Source organism: Lolium rigidum, chromosome 1 (genome assembly GCF_022539505.1).
Source record: "Lolium rigidum isolate FL_2022 chromosome 1, APGP_CSIRO_Lrig_0.1, whole genome shotgun sequence".
In the NCBI taxonomy this organism is placed as follows: domain Eukaryota; kingdom Viridiplantae; phylum Streptophyta; class Magnoliopsida; order Poales; family Poaceae; genus Lolium; species Lolium rigidum.
The window spans coordinates 321,313,323-321,335,393 of record NC_061508.1 but is presented as its reverse complement, the minus strand read 5'-3'; the positions used below and the strand labels follow the sequence as shown (position 1 = coordinate 321,335,393).

General features: G+C 46.4%; 3 protein-coding genes across 3 annotated transcripts; all 3 read left to right on the top strand.

Annotated features, from left to right (window-relative positions):
• Positions 1 to 2,336: 2,336 nt before the first annotated feature.
• LOC124662050 lies at positions 2,337 to 6,661 on the top strand. Its single transcript, XM_047199939.1, has 12 exons — positions 2,337 to 2,425; positions 2,530 to 2,683; positions 3,108 to 3,191; positions 3,415 to 3,531; positions 3,647 to 3,823; positions 3,909 to 4,112; positions 4,197 to 4,681; positions 5,064 to 5,163; positions 5,456 to 5,515; positions 5,595 to 5,687; positions 5,767 to 5,886; positions 6,078 to 6,661. The coding sequence occupies exons 1-12, from the start codon at positions 2,337 to 2,339 to the stop codon at positions 6,396 to 6,398; spliced, it is 2,004 nt and encodes a 667-aa protein (XP_047055895.1). The 3' UTR covers positions 6,399 to 6,661.
• A 707-nt stretch (positions 6,662 to 7,368) lies between these two features.
• Positions 7,369 to 9,051, top strand: LOC124662039 (receptor-like protein 46). Its single transcript, XM_047199928.1, has 2 exons — positions 7,369 to 7,909; positions 8,057 to 9,051. Exons 1-2 carry the CDS (start codon positions 7,369 to 7,371, stop codon positions 9,049 to 9,051), a joined length of 1,536 nt encoding a protein of 511 aa, XP_047055884.1.
• A 6,994-nt stretch (positions 9,052 to 16,045) lies between these two features.
• On the top strand, positions 16,046 to 18,196 carry LOC124662028 (tyrosine-sulfated glycopeptide receptor 1-like). The gene has a single exon (XM_047199917.1). The coding sequence runs from the start codon at positions 16,046 to 16,048 to the stop codon at positions 18,194 to 18,196; it is 2,151 nt and encodes a 716-aa protein (XP_047055873.1).
• Positions 18,197 to 22,071: the final 3,875 nt, after the last annotated feature.

The following is a 22,071-nucleotide window of genomic DNA, read 5'->3' as shown; positions in this document are numbered from 1 at the left end:
TGCCTGAACAATGTATCATACTACTACCATGGAAACTCTACATGCAAGAAAAACATGGAAACCCACTTAGGTTTCTGGAATAATGCCCTAAAATCGAAAAAATGCAGCCGTTTTCTTTTTTTTAGGGGAATACAGACGTTTTCAAGTTATAGATATTTTCATGCTCGAGCATATAACAAAAAGGCCTAGCCAGGATAAAAGTATCCAGTATCATGGATACCCACCCGTCGCCCTCACTATATGACTAGTACGAAAGGGCGTTTGTGGTACCAAATCCCGACCCTCACCGCCGCATCCGTCAATGCATCCTCCCGCTCCATTGCTCCTTCGGTAGTTCCATGGACTATAGATCCAACTGGCGGCGTCAGCACACCGTCGCATGGCCGTGGGGGGTTCCGGCATTTGCTAACCCCGTAGTCCTCCTGTCGACAATGAGGAGGAACACGCGTTGTGTTTGGTTGGAGGCTGCCCACGCACGCGGGCATGGGCGTATCATGAACCGGGACGGCCTCCAGCCTGCGTGGCGGAGCCTGATGCGAACCCATGCAAAAAAGATGTGAAGGCGGGGAGCTCCCGCACGCCGCCGCCGCTCGTGCCTCAGGGAGCCAGCGACGGTGATTGGCGTTTTGTGCAGGCGCGCAACCACGACGCCCTCTCCTGGATGGCTCGAGAAGGATGTCATCGACGATGAGTTTGTCTCCTTGTTCAAATGCAAACGTGAGGCATATTAACTCCTTCAATACGAACGGAAGATGGAGGAAAACCCTACTGACGAGTCCGCGCAACCGTTTCCCCGAGGCCCCCGAGGAGCTGGCTAGGATGTGCTGCTCTACCGAATTTTTCCACATCGACTACACCATAGTGGGTAGATATATCTAAATTTAGACAATGTTCAAACATGTTTCATGGGACGGAACGAAGAGAGTATGAAGTATGTATATATGAACTAGCTCAACTTTGATGAACTATGATTATCAACTTCTCTCGTGATTTCTAAAAATAATCTAGGGCGTGAGTTACCTAACTGTTCTTGGCAACTACATTTCGAACAAAAAACGCAGAACGGGAAACCTCAAACGAACGTTTTACAGTTTCAACTTTTTTTATCAGCTATAGATGTTTTTTCAGAGAGGTAGTTTTATTTTGCAAAATACAGTATAGACGCAGATGACGCTCACAAATACGCACGTACGTTCATCTCTATGTACGCATACGCGTACACACTATTTCTATGAGCACCTTTGAGAGACTCAGTCCAAGAAACTTGATCTTGCGGGTATTGAGATGGACGAGATCGCCACAGTCGCCTTGCTATCGACGGGAATATATATCGCCTTCCACCAAAAATATTATGCCTTTATGAGACACCAAAGTATCAAATCTGGGTTTGACCGTTGGTGGGTTAGGGGTGCCACCGCCTTCCTAACCATTCAGACATGGAGGATCCGCCTTATTAGATTTGTTTTTTTATTTATTTTTCCATCTAGAATTAGAACTATATATATACTTCACAATAATATAAATGGCACATTATGGCAAACAAAAGTTTGATTCAGATTGAGAAGAAGAGGCAGAAATTAGAACAGAAACAGGTTGGTTCTCGAGGTTGAGATGCTCTTGGTGCTCCTGCTGTACAACAGATCCGGCAACCTCCTCATTGAACACTGATAATTCTGCAGCGTTGGTTCGTGACCACCCGATCGACATTCATGGTCACAGCATAATCACGCACCTACCCCTACAGCCCTGCTACTGGTACCAACAACACAACACCGCCGGTACGATTTGCCAAAAAGAAAATACTCCACCGTCGGCAAGTACCCACAGCGCTGTTCTTTCCCAGAACGGCCGAAGCGGAAGCAGCCAAGGACTCGATCCGCACCGGCCGTCCCGTCCCACGCTCACCAACTCCACCCTCACTGTCTCTGTAGTCTGTACAGCAGCCGTCGAGCCCACCACCGGTCCGGCCAAAATCGACTGCCCCTGACCTGAGCGCGCCTCACCTGCCTCGGCTAGGCTACACAATTATTGCGGCGCGGCCGGCCGGCGACAGGTGTGCCGGGTGCGTCATGGAGCCACTCACTGGTGTCACACATAGCGTGGGACTGAGCTTAAGCTAAGCTAAGCTAGTCGTCATGGCATGGCAGCCATGGTCGTCTCACTCATGCAGATAGATCATGCTAGATCATAGATGCTCAATCTGATCAGTACCGGTTAGCGATAGAGTGCTGGATGTGCTGCCATTGTTGTCGTTTGCCCCGTTCACTTCCCGGTGTCTCGGCCCTCGGCCGTGGTTACTTTACTGCTGCCAGGGGAGAGTGTGGGGGAGGTGGTGGATGCTGTGCGTCCGCGCGGAGGACGCGCTGGCCGCCGCTGCCGCCGTGGCCGCGGCGTCCGACAAGATGCGCGCCTCCTCCGTGACCATGTCAGTCCCCGCCCTCCCCTCTCTCCTCTTTGACTCCTGTCAGTTTTGGGCGTTTTGCTCATCAAAGCTAGCTGCTTGTTCCTTCCTCTGTCCCGCGCGCGCAGGGGCGGCTCGATCCACAGGGCGATGCAGCGGATGGGCGGCGGCGGCGGCGGCCGGAAACTGGGCGGCGACGCGTGCCCGCCGTCACAGCGCCAGGCGCGTCTGACGGCGGGGAGCGGTGAAGCGTCGGCGTCAGTGTCGGCGAGCTGCTCCGCGGTTGGTTCTCGTCCTTTCTCCCCCTATCAAAGCACGCTCCTTTGTCCTTTCTCTGTTCCCTGATGAATGTGTCGCGTCCGTACCATTGCCGTGCAAATTTTGCTTCCCCTGCACTGGAATTTCCGCGCCGGGAAATTCACCAAATGCGGCGTCTTGCATTGCATTCCGCATTGCGCATTGGGCAGCGCAGATCATCGGCTTGAGACGAGCTGTCTGCTTGCATGCGCAATTTCGAGGGGCCCAGACCAGACGAGATGTCACTTTCCCCTCGCTAGCCTGTTCTTCGCCTGCCTCCCTGTGGAATTCTAGTGTTCTTACTGTGTTTGCTGCTGTGTCGTCAACTATAATCTTGTTCCCTTCTTGGCTCTAGGGCTGTATTCTCAGGTGATCTGTGAACCTGATTGCTGCCGTGTTTCCTTTGCAGGATGGTAGCAGCAATGGTGGTGGCATGAGGGAAGTTCTCAGAAGGGGCGGCATGCGGCGGTACAGATCGCAGCTCGAGCAGGAAGTGAGTGCCAATATCCATGTTTCTAGTCTGATGCTGTTTACAGTTTGACAGAATTCTGCTTCGTTTTGGGCTGTGAGCTGTGCCAACTTGTTATGTGCTCCCGGCCGTGTTTGACTGAAAAGAATTTACACATGATGCCGAACTTAGTTCTTGGTGGCATATATTTGAATTGTTCAAAAGAATAAGCTCAATTACTATTCTGAGATGTGATTACCTACTGCAGGTTAGGAATTTGCAGAGGCAACTCCAAGAAGAGATCGACATGCATCTGGCGTTGACAGATGCCTTTGCGCATAATGCCGAACTGATACTTAAGTCTTCCACAAAGCTACCAAACAAGGTGCACACATCACATGCATTTTTGGCCACGAATACGCAGTACATGTATTTCTAATTTGTTTCTTGGGTTTGTTGATACACACCCTCTAATACTGATTGCAACAATTCATTTCTAGGCCCAGGAGCTCATAATTAGTATATCATGTTTGGAGATTACTATCTCAAAGCTTGAGAAGGATCTAGATGACCTACGCTACCAGTTGTGTCATGTAAGGAACGAAAGGCTACTTGTAGAAAATAGTCCAGAATGCGTACTACCTACATCATCAACTAGTAAATGTACACAGGATGAAGTAAGTTTTCTTTGTAGTAATAATCTCATTTAGAAGTTTTTATTTCGGTTGGAGTGGCTGATGGTTTCTTTTTTAAACTTCTAAGCATGTATCAACATTAAGGGATGGTAAGTTGGGAGAGTACGAATCAATTCAGTCAGTGGAAGAATATTTGTTCCCCGAACTTCAAGAACAACAGGATGTTGAAAAAGAGAGGGAAAACTGGGAGATGGTGTCTCCAAGTGGGCAGCTACAAGAGCACCAAGTTGCCCATTTAAATACATTGTTGGAAGAACACCAAGATGAAGAGGTCCTGTTTCAGGCGTACTTGAGTTTATGTTCTATGCAAAATATTTGAAGTTGTAAGTAACGTGATTTTATCTTGTTCCTGCAGATGCAAGAACCAGGCTCTTTAAAGAAGGATGTCAAAGAATATCAAGGAATAGACGTGTTGTCATTTAGCCAATCTGATCCAAAGAAAGGCAGGATGAATGGAAATATGTGGAAGAATCCAAATCAGCTCTCTGGAGAGATGGTGCGCTGCATGAGAGATATCTTCCTACATTTATCACGATCATCCAAGATATCACCAAAAATGTCTTCTGATAATTCATCTTCATCAGCGGGATGTCTATCTGGCTCTACATTTACTTCCGTGTCAGATTCATCTTTAATGGCCTCAGTGCTGCAAAGCCCTTCAGTTGATTCAGATCGCTATGATGATATTATTCATGAAGTGGGAAACTTTGATCCATACAATGTTAATGGGAAGGAAGCCCAAAGAGACATAGGGAAGTATTGTTCAGTAGCTGAAGTATCTTGGATGAATATTTGCAAGGAACAACTTGAATATGCGTCTGATGCTCTCCAGAAGTTCAGGTTTCCTGTTGAACCATTGTCTAAACCTATTAATACTAGCGAACAAATTGCATGTTTACATGAATTTAGCTTAACTGTAGTGATAATTGTCTGAAGCTATTAATACTAGCGAACAAATTGCATTTTTACATGAATTTAGCTTAACTGTAGAGATAATTGTCTGAGACAAACTGGGGCAGTAATTGGAGCACTGACATCATAGGGTATTACTTACTGAGAAAAAAATGTAACCACAAGAGTTACTTTTGTAATTGAAGGTCCCACAAGTGTTCATTCTATCTTATAGTCCAATAAAGCACTAGAAAATGTTGTTTATATGAATAAAGGATGTTCTTAATGTTATGGTATGACTTTAACTGTTTTACGTAATCTTTGTCTTCAGGTCCCTTGTGGAGCAACTGTCAAATGTTGATCCTACTCTAATGAACTGCGACGAGCGGTTAGCGTTTTGGATTAACCTGTACAATGCCTTAATAATGCATGTGAGTACCATCCGTTGCTTAGTGATTTGCTTAGAGTACACGGAAAGATGAAACGTATCTCTTCTTCCCTTACAAAATAATTTTCTATTTTTGCAAATAATAATTTGGGGCCAATATTTTAGTTTGATGACACCAGAGTTCTTATGGTAATTTTAATTTCTTAGTAGTTCTATTGAATGGTGTGTTGAAAAATCAGTTGCTGCTTTATGTTCCGCTGTCAATTATCATGGGCCATCTGGTTGTGTTACTTTTTATCGCTTATGCATCAAATTCTGTACATATATTCTTGCAGGCATTTTTAGCATATGGAGTCCCTGGGAATGACATTAAGCTTTTTTCGCTAATGCAAAAGGTTTATTTAACGGATCTCTTATTTGGTTATAGCCACTTTTCCTTGACAACATATTAACCAACTTAAGCTAATGTTGCAGGCATGTTACATGGTTGGTGGACAGTCTTTCAGTGCAGCTGAAATAGAGTTTGTGATTCTAAAGATGAAGAACCCAGCACACCGGCCACAAATTGTATTATCTGTTCCTCATTTGTCAATTTCATTTATTTGGTATGCAAGTCGTCATTCTTCTCACGGTTCCTTCTTTTCAGTCTTTGATGTTAGCCCTTCACAAGTTCAGAGTTACCGAGGAGCACAAGAAATATGCAGTTGATGACACAGAGCCCATGGTGTTGTTTGCACTTAGCAGTGGAATGTTCTCGTCACCTGCTGTAAGTGGATGAGCTTCTCTTGTCAACATGTACACACTGGCAGCGTGTTAAGTAAACCAAAGCATTAGTTCATATGATTTATTTTTAGTTTTTGAGCGTTAAAACTTTCACCGCCTTTTTGTATCACATACTTCAGTACATCTGAGCATTTGTGTTAAGTATTTTAAACATGACAACTTGCTATTGAACAGGTCAGAATTTTCTCTGCCAAAAATGTTCGAGAGGAGCTACAAGAATCGATGAGAGACTACATACGAGCATCAGTTGGTATCAATGACAAAGGGAAGCTCACAGTCCCAGCGTTACTGCAGAGCTACGCCAAGGGCACCGTGGAGGACTCTCTGCTCGCCGACTGGATCTGCCGCCAACTGACTCCGGCCCAAGTCTCAGCAATCCAAGACACCACGTCATCGCGCAAGCAACGGCTCCTTGGCTTTCGCAGCTTCACCGCTACCCCGTTCGACTCGAAGTTCCGGTACCTCTTCTTGCCTGACAGGACAGAAACTAGGTAGATTCCCAGCACTGAGGACAAACCAGGAGTGGGCATTTTGACACAAATGGAAGATTAGTTGTACATTGTTTTTTGTAGATTCTGGGGTGACTGGTTCTTTTTTTTTCCTCTGTAAAGGCCATTTGTTTATTTGTTTCTATCTTGTGTACTAATAAAGAGGGGTTTGGTGGGATACTTGACCACCTTTTAGCAGAACTTGTAACATCACGATGATGTAGTCGCAAAACAGTTTTGTTTCTGGCTGTCTGGCTTGTAGCAGCTCAGGACTTGGGGGTTAATGTAGTAGCAACTTTGTTGTTTCCTTGAAATACTGTTATCATGGCTGGTCGAACCGTTGTTTGCTACTACATCCGTTCCGAAATATAAGCCTTATTTTGAAAGTTAAACACAGTTTTGTAAAAAAGATTATATTTTAGAATGGGGGTAGTAATACATAGAAGCAATATGTGATTTATTTTGAGGGAATAGCTCAAACTTTTTACTCCGACTGAAATGTTTATTTTTCATGGTAGCATTTGCAGGATGGCTTTTGCATCGGTGTCTCTCCCTTTTTAAACTTTGGCATCCTGAGAATATTTAGGATCTCCAGATACCCTTTCATGTGCTATTATCCTTTCAACTTTAATGGTTGAGATAGGAGAGGGTGAACACCAAAGCACACCTCGCGCTTCTCATAAATAAAGGCAGGTGTGAGACTCTCTGGAAGTGATGCAATCCAATTTTCACCTAAACTGAATAAGCTGCTTCTCTAATCAACTGGTAAGACGGCAGTTGTTCAGCTAGCGCCAGTCATTGACTCAAGGAGAATAGAAAACAAGGACAGGTATGAGGATTGAGGACTAGTCGCCGTACCCTGCCGTCCGTGGACGGCATACCATCCAAACGACTTGACGACTCCAGGTTTGCCGCCATATAAATATCGCATGCGCGAGTGTGGTTTTTTCTAGTACTCAGCCATCTCTCTCAGAGACATGACCACCAGACCAGCCCGCGCGCACCTCACCGCGCTCTTCCTGCTGGTGGCCACCGTCCCGGCGACGGCAATCGGCCCAGGGTGGTTCTCAGAGGCCGATGCCCTACTAGCATGGAAGGCCAGCCTCGCCAACACAAGCGCGTTGTCCAGCTGGACCCGGGACGCGCCGGTCTGCAACTGGACCGGCGTGATGTGCGGCCACCGCAACCATGTCCGCTGGGTAAGGATCGAAGGATGCGGTCTCTCCGGCGGGCTCGGCACGCTTGACACTGCGGCACTAACGGGGCTCGCCGTGCTGAACCTTAAGGGGAATAACCTCGGAGGCGCCATCCCAGCCAACATCTCGCAGCTACGCTCCCTCAAGCTTCTCGACCTCAGCAACAACAGGTTCGACGGCTCCATCCCGTCGCAGCTCAGTGACATGCACAGCCTGGTCAGCCTCCGGCTCCGCAGCAACAACCTCCTCGGCGACATCCCGCGCCTGCTCTGCAGCCTTCTCTCCGTCCAGGTACTTGACTTGTCAGACAACCGGTTCACGGGTGAGCTCCCGGACTGCTGGTGCAACCTCCAGAATTTGCGGTTCATTGACTTGTCCAGAAACCGGCTCACCGGAGAGCTCCCAGGCTGCTGGTGGAACCTGCAAGAACTTGGGTTCATGGACCTGTCCAACAACTCCTTCTCGGGAGAAATTCCAGCAGCTCAGGCAGGCCAGACCTGCTCTCTCTGGTCGCTTTATCTCGCTGGAAATAACTTCATTGGTGCCTTTCCGCCAGTACTAAACAGATGTAACTTGCTGGCCACCCTAGACATCGGGAACAACATGTTCTTTGGTGGTATCCCACCGTGGATCGGGAGTCAGGTCCCATCTTTGAGAATACTTAGCCTCAGATCAAACAACTTCACTGGAAACATTCCCCCTGAACTATCACAGCTCTCGCAACTTCAGCTCCTCGACATGGCAAATAATAGCCTGGCAGGATCAATTCCCGTAGCCTTTGGTAACTTGACCTCCATGAAAAATCCACAAGGTCTTTCAACTCTGGTCGTGCAGGAAGGTGAGCCGACATACAACGATAGAATCAACGTAATGTGGAAGGGCCAGAAGCTGATTTTTGAGAGAACGCTCTGGTTATTAACCGGCGTCGATTTGTCTGGGAATTTTCTCTCCGGATGCATCCCAGAAGAGTTAACCAACCTTCAGGGCCTCCAGTTTCTCAACTTGTCAAGAAATCATCTTTCATGCGGCATTCCTCAAGGCATTGGTAGTTTGAATTCTCTCGAGTCCCTCGATCTATCATCTAATGATCTTTGGGGAGAAATTCCTCCGAGCATCTCCATCTTATCAGGGCTCAGTATCTTTAATGTCTCGCACAACCATTTGTCGGGCAAAATACCTGCCGGGAGTCAGATTCAAACCCTAACTGACCCATCGATCTACTCTGACAATTCTGGGCTATGTGGATTTCCTCTCGTCATTCTGTGTGCAGATACTTCGCTTCCACCAGATGGCATAAACGGCGAAGGGGAGGACCAGTGGTTATACTACTGTGTGATTGCTGGAATTATTATGGGTTTCTGGCTATGGTTTGCGATGCTCTTTACAGTTCAGACATGGAGATGCGGTTTTTACTTCTTTGTTGATGATGTGCAATGTAAGTTTATGCAGAAAATGTCACATTAGTTGTGTTCTATGAATGTTTATACCAACAGAGGAATCTATGTACAAGAAGTAATTTACGCGTGTACAACAGAAAAAAAATCCACGCCATTTCTCATGTGGGGTGGAAAAATACCATATATATTTTGGTTAAACAGAAATAACCAACATAATCTGCCTCGGGGCTCAGACCGCTGAGAATTCTTCTATGAAGAATGTTGGCATTGTTTATGTTGAGTATAGCTTAGTCACTAAACAAGAACTATATAAAGGCATGGCTTCAATATACAAGATCAATTGGCCATGGCAGACAAGAAAACTTGAGGAATGAACAAATTTTGTTACTTATTCTTCCCATATCAAAGTTGAGGAAGTCGCAAGATATACTTGTTTTGGACCGCCAAAGGAAGGTTTAACAATGATGGTTTTGGGAGGAGATGCAGATTATTATGTACATGAAGTTTGGGTGCAGTTGAAAGCCTTGGATCCTTTGTGGTGTAAGTGGTCTGTTCTACTGCAATTTGTAACTTCTTTTGGTATCATGCCAGATGCTGTCTGGATAGAATGTTCAGGAGTTTCTACGAAGTGATGAGGGTAAAGATTAAATGTATAGAACATATCGAGATACCTTTTGCCGGACTATTTGAGCTCTAACGCAAGTTGTGGAAGATAAGGTTTTGTTGTGGAGGGGCATGCTAGTGTGGTATTATTTGACGAAGAACAAGAAGATGCATCAAAGTAACCAATAAAATCATGATCACAAGCAGGTGATAACCCCTAAGTGCAAGGCGTAATTGTAGCATAATTCAATGTGAAAGTAAAAAACATTGAATTGTACGATCAAAAAAGGTAAACTAGATATGCTCTCTAAAGTTATATATGCCACTTATGTAACAGTCTATGGACTTAAATATGATGTAAGATAATAAAGATACTTCTTTAAATTGCAATAATAAGAAAGGCAATATGGAGTCCCGAGAATGACATTAAGCTTTTCTCACTAACGCAGAAGGTTTATCTAATGGACAGTCCTTCAGTGCAGCTGAAATAGAATTTGTGATTCTAAAGATGAAAAACCGAGCACACCGGCCACAAATTGTATTATCCGCTCCTCATTTTTTTAGTTACATTTGTTGTGTATGCAAGTCGTTATTCATCTTACGGTTCCTTCTATTCAGTCTTTGATGTTAGCCCTTCACAAGTTCAGAGTCATAGAGGAGCACAAGAAATATTCAGTTGATGACACCGAGTCCATGGTGTTGTTTGCACTTAGCAGTGGCATGTTCTCTTCACCTGCAGTAAGTGGATGAGTTTATCTTGTTAACGTGTACACACTTGTGCAAGTACTTCAAACATGATATGGCAACTTGCTATGGAACAGGTCAGGATTTTCTCTGCCAAAAATGTTCGACGGGAGCTACAAGAATCGATGAGACCATTCAAAAAAACAAGAATCGATGAGGGACTACATCCGAGCATCAGTTGGTAACAATGACAAAGGAAAGCTCACAGTCCCAGCATTACTGCAAAGCCACGCCAAAGGCGCCGTGGAGGACTCCACGCTCGCTGACTGGATCTGCCACCACCTGACTCCAGGCCAAGTCGCAGCGATCCAAGACATCACGTTGTCGTGCAAGCAGCGGCTCCTTGGCTTTCACAGGTTCAGCGTCATCCCGTTCGACTCAAAGTTCCGGTACCTGTTCTTGCCTGACAGGACAGACACTAGGTAGATCGATCCCAGCACTGAAATTTCGGATAAGGTGGGCCGCGCCACGCGCCCGCTGCTTCTTGGGGGCGATTTCAACCTCATCCGCTCAGCGGAGGATAAAAACAACGACAATCTCAACTGGCCCCTTATCGATCTCTTCAATGAGCACGTGGCATCTTGGGCCCTCCGTGAAATTCCTCGCACTGGGGCGAGGTATACCTGGACGAATCGACAGCTTAACCCGGTCCGCTCGGTGTTGGACAGGGTGTTCATATCCCCTGAGCTCGAGGCGCTCTTCCCTCTGTGCTCCCTTGTGGCTGAAACTAATCTGGGGTCCGATCATACCCCCTTGGTGTTTGACTCCGGAGACGGGCTCCCGCCTCGCACCAATAGGTTCTTCTTCGAATCTGGGTGGTTTGAGAGACCTGATTTCCGACCTATGCTTTCTCAACGTTGGATTGATCTGGCCTCTCGAGCAAGGGGCAGAGACATTGTTGACTGGTGGAACTTCATGAGTTCGGGGCTCAGACAGTTCCTCCGCGGTTGGCGCCGTAACCAGGGAGCGGCCACGAAAAGAGAAAAAGCGGCGCTCCTAGCTCAGATCGAACAGCTTGATGCTAGAGCAGACTCTCTGGGTCTTGAAGAAGAGGAATGGGCTGAACGCTATGCGCTCGAAGACCAGCTCCTTCACATTGTCCGCGAGGAAGAGGACTACTGGCAACAAAGGGGCAGGACTAAGTGGGCGCTCCAGGGGGACGCCAACACAGCCTATTTTCACGCCGTTGCCAATGGTAGGAGACGCAAGTGCACTATCTCCTCCATTGTCACTCCTACGGGCCCCACCTCGGATCCCACTATCATCCAACAGGTGATTTATGACTTCTACCGCAACCTTTTGGGTTCCTCGTCTGAGAGGGTGTGCTCCGTGGCCCCGAACCTCTGGGGAGAGGCAGCGAAAGTGTCGGACTCTGATAATGAGCACCTCATGTTAACCTTTTCGGAGAAGGAACTTGAGGCTATCGTCGCTGATATGAAATCCAACACGGCCCCGGGCCCAGACGGCTTCCCTCCTATCTTCTTCAAGCGCATGTGGCCTTGGCTAAAACTTGGAATCCTCCACATCCTTAACGATTTTGTGCTGGGGCGCATTGACATCTCAAGACTCAACTTCGGGATCCTAGCGCTCATCCCCAAAGTTCCCGGTGCTGACTTGGTGTCCCAGTTCCGCCCAATTGCTCTCATCAACGTGGTGTTCAAGATTATCTCCAAAGCGTACGCGTCCAGGCTTGATCCTGTCGCCAATAAAATTATAAGCCCCTTCCAGACGGCGTTCATCCGGGGAAGGAACATTCTGGAAGGGCCTCTCGCCTTGATTGAGATTGTTCACGAGCTGCGGGTCAAGAAGTTAGGAGGGATCCTGCTTAAACTCGACTTCGAGAAAGCTTACGACAGGGTCAACTGGGGCTTCCTAGAGGAAGTGCTCCGCGCCAAAGGCTTTGACCAGGGCTACATTCACAGAATCCTGCAGCTGGTGTCGGGTGGCCAGACTGCGATCTCCATCAATGGTGTCATCGGCCCGTACTTCAGAAACAAGCGGGGAGTGCGCCAAGGGGACCCTCTCTCACCGCTGCTGTTCAACCTCATAGGGGAGGCGCTGTCTGGCATCCTCACAGCTGCTGGCTCAGCGGGTCACATCCACGGAGTAGTCCCTCACCTCCTTCCCGGAGGCATTTCCCACCTTCAGTACGCGGACGACACCCTCATCTTGATACAAAACACGGAAGAAGATATTGCCAACCTCAAGTTCCTTCTCATGTGCTTCGAGGACATGTCCGGCCTAAAGATTAACTACCACAAGAGCGAAGTCATTGTCATGGGCCAACCTAGAGACGAACAGATCAGGATCGCCAACAAGCTGAATTGCAAACTGGGGTCCTTCCCTTTCCTCTACCTTGGCTTGCCCATCTCGACCGTAAAGCTGCGCCTCGAACAATGGTTGTTCCTTGTCGGGAAGGCTGGCTGACCGCATCGAGCCCTGGATGAGTAGGTTGCTCACTTCGGGTGGGAGACTTATCCTCTCCAATGCCTGCCTTGACAACACGCCCATCTACGCGATGGGCCTGTTCCTTCTGCATGAGGGGATTCATGCCCGTTTCGACTCTCATCGTTCTAAGTTCTTTTGGGAAGGAACTGGGGCAAATCGCAAGTACCACTTGGTTAAGCGGCCCCTCTTGTACGTCGTCCCAAGGCCATGGGGGGCCTGGGCCTGCTCAGTACAAGGAAGATGAACATCGCGTTGCTCCTTAAATGGGTGTGGAAACTCTACAATGAGGATGACACCATCTGGTCCAAAATAATCAAAGCCAAGTATCCGGATGCGAGCGATCTCTTTTCAGGCTCGGGCAAAGGTGGCTCCCAGTTCTGGAAGAGTATCCACAAGGTTAAGCACTTCTTCAAGCTTGGGGCCAAGCATGTGGTCGGCGACGGGCGCCGCACTCGCTTCTGGTCGGATTGGTGGTTAGGGCACGAACCGCTGAAAGACTCGTTCCCGTATCTGTTCGCTGTTTGCGAGGACACAAACCAATTAGTAGCCTCTGCGTGCGCTCCGGGGGGCCCGCACATCAGGTTCCGTCGCTCCTTGGACTCAGAGGGTGTGAATCAATGGAATCGCCTCATCTCCCAACTACAGCCTTTCTTGCTCTCAGACGCTCTCGATAGGGTGACTTGGCACCTCTCCCCTTCTGGTCTCTACTCCGTTCAGTCCATGTACTATAAGCTGTCGCAAGGGGCGTCGGTTGCTTTCCATAAGGACGTTTGGGAAGCCAGGGTCCCGCTTAAGATCAAGATCTTTGCCTGGCTGCTCATCCTTGACGGAGCTCCCCTCCGACCTTTTGGTTGCCGGCAGAAATGGACCGGCGTCCGGGGCGTGCGCTCTTTGCGGCGCACCGGAGGACTCCTCCCACATCCTCTTCTCCTGCTCAATGGCAAGATTTGCTTGGAGCGCGCTGCGCAGCATTCTGGGTTGCAACTGGTGCCCAGCCAATTTCTCACAGTTTCACGCCATCCTAGCCGGTTTCTCTGGGAGGGCCAGGAGACTCCTATGGACCCTCTTCCTCGCACAATCTTGGGCCCTTTGGACTGTGCGGAATAAGCTTACTATGGAAAAGAAAATCTTAAATGACCCCGCTAACCTGATTTTTAAAATGTGTATCTTCCTACAGCTCGGAGCGTCAAGGCAAAACCGGGAGATCGGGAGGATCTCGGACGGTTGACAAGCGAACTGAGGGAGCTGTACGCCTCCGTGAGAACAAGAAGCCAAAGCTGAAGCCTGCGGCGTAATCTGGCTAGTTCTTCTTAGTGCGGTTGCTGTGGGGTGCCGCCCCCGTTGTGTTTGCGTTTGACGTGTGCTTTACTTGGCTAAGCTGTATGCCGCAGCAGTTTGTATGAATCTAAACCTTGCTGGCTTTATTAATTTAAAGTCGGGCCCGCTATGGCCTTTTATCTAAAAAAAAAAAGAGAAAACCAAGAGTGGGCACTTTGACATACACGACTGGGAAACTGAATGATTAGTTGTACATTCTTTTTGTAGATTCTGGGGTGACCGATTCTTTTTTCCTCTGTAAAGGCCATTATTTCGTTTGTATCTTGTGTATTTCTGGCTTAATGCAGTTACTCATATTGTAGTTTACTTCCCAAGATTACAATATAGTATGATCAGTTCAATTGTCAAAACGTGGCCAGTCACACCATATTTGCCTCCATTTGGCCACCACTAGTCACCGGCCTGTATTTCTGAAGCAATACTTCCAGTAGGACATTCAGAATATTACAGCCACGTCCGTTGTTCTGACACCAGTGACAATTGTTTCGTACTGACGGCCTGCACACTGCACGTCAAACTGGCCTGCAGTTCGTTCACTAGAAGACTGCCGGTGGAGCTGATGTTCCCAGTGAGCATCGTCGTCGTCGATGTTATCAACTTTGCCAATTTCACTAGAGTTCTACCCTCTGCAGATATTAACATCTCATGGGCCTTCTTTAGAGGCTATACCTTCCACGCACAACGTGGGAGGTGATGAACAATCCCGTGGATTTAGCCTGGCGCAACACCTTTACAATTTACAGGACGCTCAGCTTTTGGCAAGATTGCGGATTTTGTAGGTCAGCTCAGGAGACTGGACAAACTCCACTTGGAGTCCTGGACCATAACAGCATGTCTCCATGCTTAAGAAGTCAAGAGACTGCAGGTATTCAGCAAGGGCAAGGATGACTAGTCCTACTTTTTGGTAGCCCAAACTCTGGTCAGTAGTACGCTAGCAAGGGTTTGACTGACAAGATTTCCAAATACATACGAGTATCTCCCTCCACATGCAGTTCCTATGCTTAAGAAGTCAAGAGACTGCTGGTATTCAATAAGGGCAAGGCTGGTTAGTCCTCCTTTTTGGTAACTCAAACTCTGGTCAGTAGTACACTAGCAAGGGTTTGACTGACAAGGCTGAAGGAGCAATAAGTTTCATACAATACAAGTACAATTAATCCAAATACATGCGAGTATCTCCTTATAATTTATACTTTTTACACCATCTGTATGGTGAATTGTTGACTGGTATTACTTCCCTCACATGTAGTTCCTATCAAAATGCTTGTTTATTTCCCAACAATGACTATTATAACAACTGAGGCTTGTACCTGAAATCCTGAATACATTTTTCGATAAAGGGAACTTTATTACTTAAAAGGTTTAAGCATTACACCCGGCCTCTGCATAGCTAGGATGCACACAACCATCCAAGGCAAAAACAAACACAAAAGTTGGTACAATCCTGAATACATACGTGTAATAGGATACAATTTTCTAAGTACCACGTGTTCGTCAATCCTAGCAGTACTTGACCAGGAACCCGCGTATTCCTGTAGGTATCCTCCTCTTAAGAGTTGACTCCCATCATTTTATCATTTGGGTACACATCCAGTTTCAGCTACTTCAGAAATTACAAATTTGCTGATTGTGTCCATTTGCACATGTTCTGGACTAGGTCAGTATAACTGCTCCTCTGCACTCTTCATCTTCAAACGATATAGCTTTCCTCGAAAGTAAGAGGAAATTGTAGCTACCTGCTTGCACATGTTCTTCTGTTGCTGTACATAAGCATGGTACGACCATCGATTTCCCCATATAGCTCATGGCTTCAGTACGGAAATACGCAGGTGGCTTTCAGTAGCGTAATACAATTCAGCCATATAGGAAAGGTTCATGAGAACACCATGCAAGAGCTCCATTTTCCACCCAGAATCAGCAACAGATTATCCATGCCTTTCTTTGGCCTTGCTGTTGCCGTTCTGCTCTTCTTCAGCTCTCCAACCAGCTCTTGTACAGAACAAGAGAGGAGCTCCCTCATCAACTTCATAGATGGGCTCGTGCCAGGCGGCAACGGTGGTCTCAACGTCTCATGGGTGAACGGCACAGACTGCTGCAAATGGGAAGGGATCGTCTGCAGCACTGATGAAGTTGTCACATATGTCTTGCTGGCTTCCAAAGGTCTCAAAGGGGTCATTTCGCCATCCCTCGGCAATCTTGCTGGACTGTTGCACCTCAACCTGTCCCATAATTCACTCGGAGGCAGTCTACCAACAGAATTGTTGTTCTCCAGAAGCATTGTTGTCCTCGACGTCAGCTTCAACCGCCTCACTGGTCATCTGCAGGAGCTGCAATCCGCAAATCCTGGCCTTCCTCTCCAGGTGCTGAATGTCTCAAGCAACTTGTTTACAGAAAAGTTTCCATCCACAGCATGGGAAGCGATGAAGAACCTGGTTGCTCTTAATGCAAGCAACAACAGTTTTACAGGACAAATACCATCTTATATCTGCATCAATGCACCATCATTTGCCATGCTTGACCTCGGTTACAACCAATTCAGAGGCAATATTCCCCCTGGACTCGGCAGTTGTTCCACGCTGAAAGTGCTCAAGGCTGGCCACAACGACCTTAGTGGAGCTCTCCCTGACAAACTCTTTAATGCTACTTCATTGGAGGAACTCTCTCTACCCAACAATGCATTGCAAGGAGCTCTTGATGGTTCCCTCCTAGTCAAGTTAAGCAGTCTGGCTGTCCTTAATCTTGGATCAACTGGTCTCAGTGGCAAGATTCCAGATTCTATAGGACAGTTACGAAAACTGGAGGAACTCCACTTGGACAACAACAATATGTCTGGTGAGCTGCCATCAGCACTAGATAACTGCACAAATCTTACATACATTACCCTCAGAAACAACAGTTTCACCGGGGATCTTAGCAAAATCAACTTCACCGTGTTGGATCTGAGGATAGCTGATTTTTCAATGAACCTCTTCAATGGTACAATTCCTGAAAGCATCTACTCATGCAGCAACCTCATGGCGTTGCGGCTGGCTTACAACAGTTTCCATGGCCAGTTCTCGCCAAGCATTGGCAATCTAAGGTCCCTCACCTTCCTGTCACTAACAAATAACTCCTTTACAAATCTAACAAACACACTTCAGATGCTCAAGGGGTGCAAGAACCTCACCACCCTGCTTATAGGAACAAACTTCAAGGATGAAACCATACCACAGGATGAAACAATCAATGGTTTTGAGAATCTTCAGGTACTTACCATAGATGCTTGCCCATTGGTTGGGGAAATCCCTTTTTGGATATCAAAGCTCAGAAAATTGATGATGATAGATTTATCGTGCAACCAACTCACAGGACCAGTACCATCTTGGATTAGTGGACTGCACTTCCTATTCTTTCTAGATATATCAAGAAACAGACTTACAGGGAGTATCCCAACTGCACTAATGAAGATGCCGATGCTACTATCAGAGAATAATGCTGCCAAGTTGGATACGAGATTCCTTGAGTTGCCTGTATTTTGGACGCCATCACGTCAATACAGAAGTATTATTGCTTTCCCAAAAGTATTGAATCTTGGCAACAATAACTTTACCGGTGCAATCTCCCCTGAAATTGGTCAGTTGAAAATGCTCGATTACCTCAATTTAAGCTCCAACGGCTTAACTGGTGAAATACCACAGCAGATCTGCAACCTCACAAACCTGCAGATGCTTGATCTGTCGGACAACCAGCTCACAGGTGCAATACCATCTGCATTGAGTGATCTGCACTTTCTTTCTGGATTTGATGTTTCTAACAATCAACTAGAAGGACCAGTTCCATCTGGAGGACAGTTTCATACATTCTCAAATTCCAGCTACAGTGGGAATCCAAAGCTATGTGGACCTATCCTCAGCCTCAACTGCACCTCCACCGCAACAGATCAAACTTCTACCTCACGGTGGCGCAACAAGCGTTTTGGACTAGTCATTGGGATCATCTCAGGAGGACTCACCGCACTTGGATTACTTGCATGCTTCCTGATTGCGAAATTGGTGTATGATGATCACACTGAAAGCCTAGTTCTTCTTCAGAGACGGTACTGATAAGTGATAACTGAATAGCTGACGCTTCAGATGTTGTGCTCATTTTCTCTGTTGTACTTCCATTAATGTGAACCCTATGCGCGTTTCTTCTCTCTTTGGCTTTTGATCATGTGAACCTAGCCTCCGGGGGTATGACTTCTTCAATTATTGTGAACAATTTTACGCGCATCAATCACCATTCCTGATACCATTCCTGGATCTAACTCTATGTATAAAGGTGCGAAGTCAACCTCTGAAACTCCCCCAAAACAATCCGGGAAACAGTCGGATGTAGTACCATCATGGGCTTAGAACTACCAGATTACATATCATATTCATCACCGTTATCTAGAAAAAAAAGCGAGACCTAATTGTAAATACCCTAAGCCCTTAAAACTGGGCACCTGTTCATAGAGCCTTCTAGATGCAAAGGCGGCGCACCTTTTTTTTTTTTTGCGAATAAAAGGCAGAGCACCTACCATGTACTTCCAAACATATTTGAACATGATAGGTGACTGGAGGATACTGCAGTGAAGCTTACTCTAGGCATCTGATCATTCCAAAGCAGCTAAATATGCTAGCGATTCGGCACTTAGAGCTTCCCCACCCCAAGAGATCCATCGATAATCGCTAGTAATTGGGAAAGAAATTTGGGGCAACGGGTGCACACCAAGATTCTTCTACAGCAGACGAGGATTGATTGCACTGTAGGAATTAGAAGCTTAAACTCTAAGGCTTACCATTCAATTAAGGATCGTTCGGCATTGCCACCACGGAGCCGCATGTACTCGTCGGCCGCCGGAGCCCGAGAACGCCCGCATTCGCGCCTCCTTTAATCCGCTCCGCAGGGTAGCGAGGCGGTGCCTACTGGCTCAACCGCCCGGCGAGCTCTCGACGGGTAGATGGAGCAGTAAGCCGTCAAGCCGGCAGCGCGTCTCCGTCAAGCGCGGCGGCCGGCGCGAATGTGCGGCGGCGACAAGGAACGGGCTTATGGGTGGCGTCCCTGGGCTGGCCCAGGTAACGCTTCCTCTTCTCTTTTTCTCTTTTTTGATTTTTAATTTTAAAAACTTCAGGATTTTAAGAAAAAAAGGTTGTTCAGATCGAAAAACGTTCATATTTGGAAAATGTTCAAAATTTAAATTTTCAATCAAAAAATTTCGTTTAAAAAATATTCAGCAAAAAAATATGTTCAACACTAAAAAAATCAAAATTGAAAATGTTAAAATTTTAAAAATGTTCAAATTCAGAAATATTCATAATTAAAAATGTTCGTATTTTAGAAATACTCAAATTTTTAAAAAATGTTTGTATTTTTCAACCAAAAAGAAGAAACATAATGGAAAAGAAAGAAAAAAAAACTAAAAATGAAAAACCAGAAAAAAATGGAAAGAAACCGACATAACCAGAGAACTACAAAAAACAAAGAAAACCCGAATACAACCATATAGAAAGTTCTCAAAAACAACAAAAAAAATCACCACGTTAGCGGGCGGGGCGCATACCCTCCCGCTAGTGAGCGATAAATAAAGTTTGTCCTTATGGGTCTTGCCCAAATGTGGGAGAAGTTTGTACCTGAGTGCAGTGAATCGGGCATGTTACAAATCTAGACATGTTCAATGCCCAGCGGGTCAGATTTCACGATCCTAGAATTATTCATGAGCTTGACGGTGCGATGAGGTTAACATGGAGTTGCTTATTTGCATGGCGGCTTTGAATCCCATGAATTGATATGCTTCTTATGATGCACCAAAGGTAATGAATATGGCGGGTTTTTGAACTATTTATATTGCAATCGTGCATATTTGATATATGTATTGAACTTCAATGTTGACAATCGATTTGTCTTATACATTATACATTTCCAAACATTTTTCACAATTGGGGGGGGGGGGGTGCCCCCCTCCTCAATTTATGCTGCATATTATGTTTGGTCAAGGTCAAACTTTATAAAATTGGTCCAACTATATATGAAAACAGAAATGCTTGACTTACAGACAAAGTGCTACGGAAGGGCCGTTACGGACAGACGTGGAACCATGGCTTTGGATGAAACATGCAGGGTGGTTGCTAAAAAATAAAAGGCACCACTTATGCACCGACACATCAGTCCGTAAGAAAATTTCCGTAGGAGTATGTCCTCAGGTGTACCATTACTGATATGAAAATATGATAACTTTTATTATACCAATTGCATATGATATTTAATCAAAATTATAGATATTTCTAATAACATTGAGATAATGTTGTAGATGTTGCTACAATTTTTTATATATTTAATCAAAATTTAAAAAGTTTGACTTTAATCAAAATTAATATGCATCCAAATTTGGGAGAGAGGGAGTGGATACGTTTAAGATTGAAGAACATTTCCAATTTTGATAGTCACAAACTTAGGGTTACCTGCAACCAATCAAGATTGAAAACATATTCCCAATGCGGGCAACTCAATCTCAACTAGGCCAAGTGCACAAGAAGCTGGCTTCATCACCGTACTGTTGTGCTCGGCTGTTATCGCCATTACCTGTAGAAGGCGAAACCGCCGACTTGTTTTAGTTCCTTGTGCTGCTGTGTTAGAGCTCAGATGTTGTGGCATAGCCTTTACCTGTAGTCGGCGAAGCCGCCATCTCGAGCTGACTGTTTGTATGTGGAGCCAAACCTTCCGTTCAGGTGTTGGTATCCAGCGGGTGCCTAGTTGCTGTCGTGTTTGTTTTAATGTTATCACAACTTAAAATGTTAAACTGGAACGTCAGAGGGCTGAACGATCGAGCCCGGCGTTACGTCGTGCGTGACCTGGCTGTGAGCTCCGGCTGCTCCATTCTTTGCATACAAGAATCGAAACTAACCATGATTGATGATTCTGAGAAGGCCGATATTGCTGGGCAAGCGCTTGTCGGTTGTGCACAGTTGCCTGCTGATGGCACTCGTGGCGGGGTTTTGTTGTTCTGGAACGAGGACCTCTTCCATGTAACAAACGTTAGCATTGCCAGATTCTCCATCACGGCGAAGTTCACTGACCGTTTTTCTAATGCCTCTTGGTATCTGACTACGGTATACGGGCCGGCTGACGATGAACGGAAGATGGCCTTCCCAAACGAGCTGGTGCACATCCATAGCCGTGTAACTGGGGCATGGCTGGTCATCGGGGATTTCAACCTGATCTTACACGACCAAGACAAAAACAAGAGGCGAGTCAACAGAACTTGGATGCGGCGTTTCAAAAACGCTCTTGACTCCAGCTTTTGAAAGAAATCAAGCTCATAGGAAGACGCTATACTTGGAGCAATGAACAAGTGGTTCCAACCTTGGTGCGTCTGGATCGGGCTTTCTGCAATGAAGAATGGGACGACCACTTTCATGCTGCAAAACTTCTGCCGCAGGCATCGTCCATGTCTGATCACTGCCCCCTACTGCTGGTCCAAGACGTCATGACCAAAACACCGCCTAGATTCCGATTCGAGAATTTCTGGCCGTTGTTACAAGGGTACAACACGGTCGTCCAACAATCTTGGAACTCCCCATGCAAGCTAACTAACCAGTTTGCGATTCTCGACTACAAACTTAAGAGGCTGGCCAAGGACCTCAGAACTTGGGCAAAGAACTATGTGGGTGATATCAGGAAGCAAATGGTCATAGGCTAGGAAATAAGAATGGATGCCGCCCAGGAGATAAGAGTGCTTTCGGAAGAAGAACACCTCCTAAGATCAGCGCTTAAATCAAGGGCGGTGGGGCTGGCAGTCATAAATAGGGTCAAGGCCAAACAGAGGGCCAGAATCAAATGGCTGCAATTGGGTGATGCCAACACCAAATTTTTTCATTCACGCGCTACACATAGGCGTGCAAAGAATCGAATCCAATCCTTGCAGTCCAAAGCCGGAATCGCCACGACGCCTAGCGAG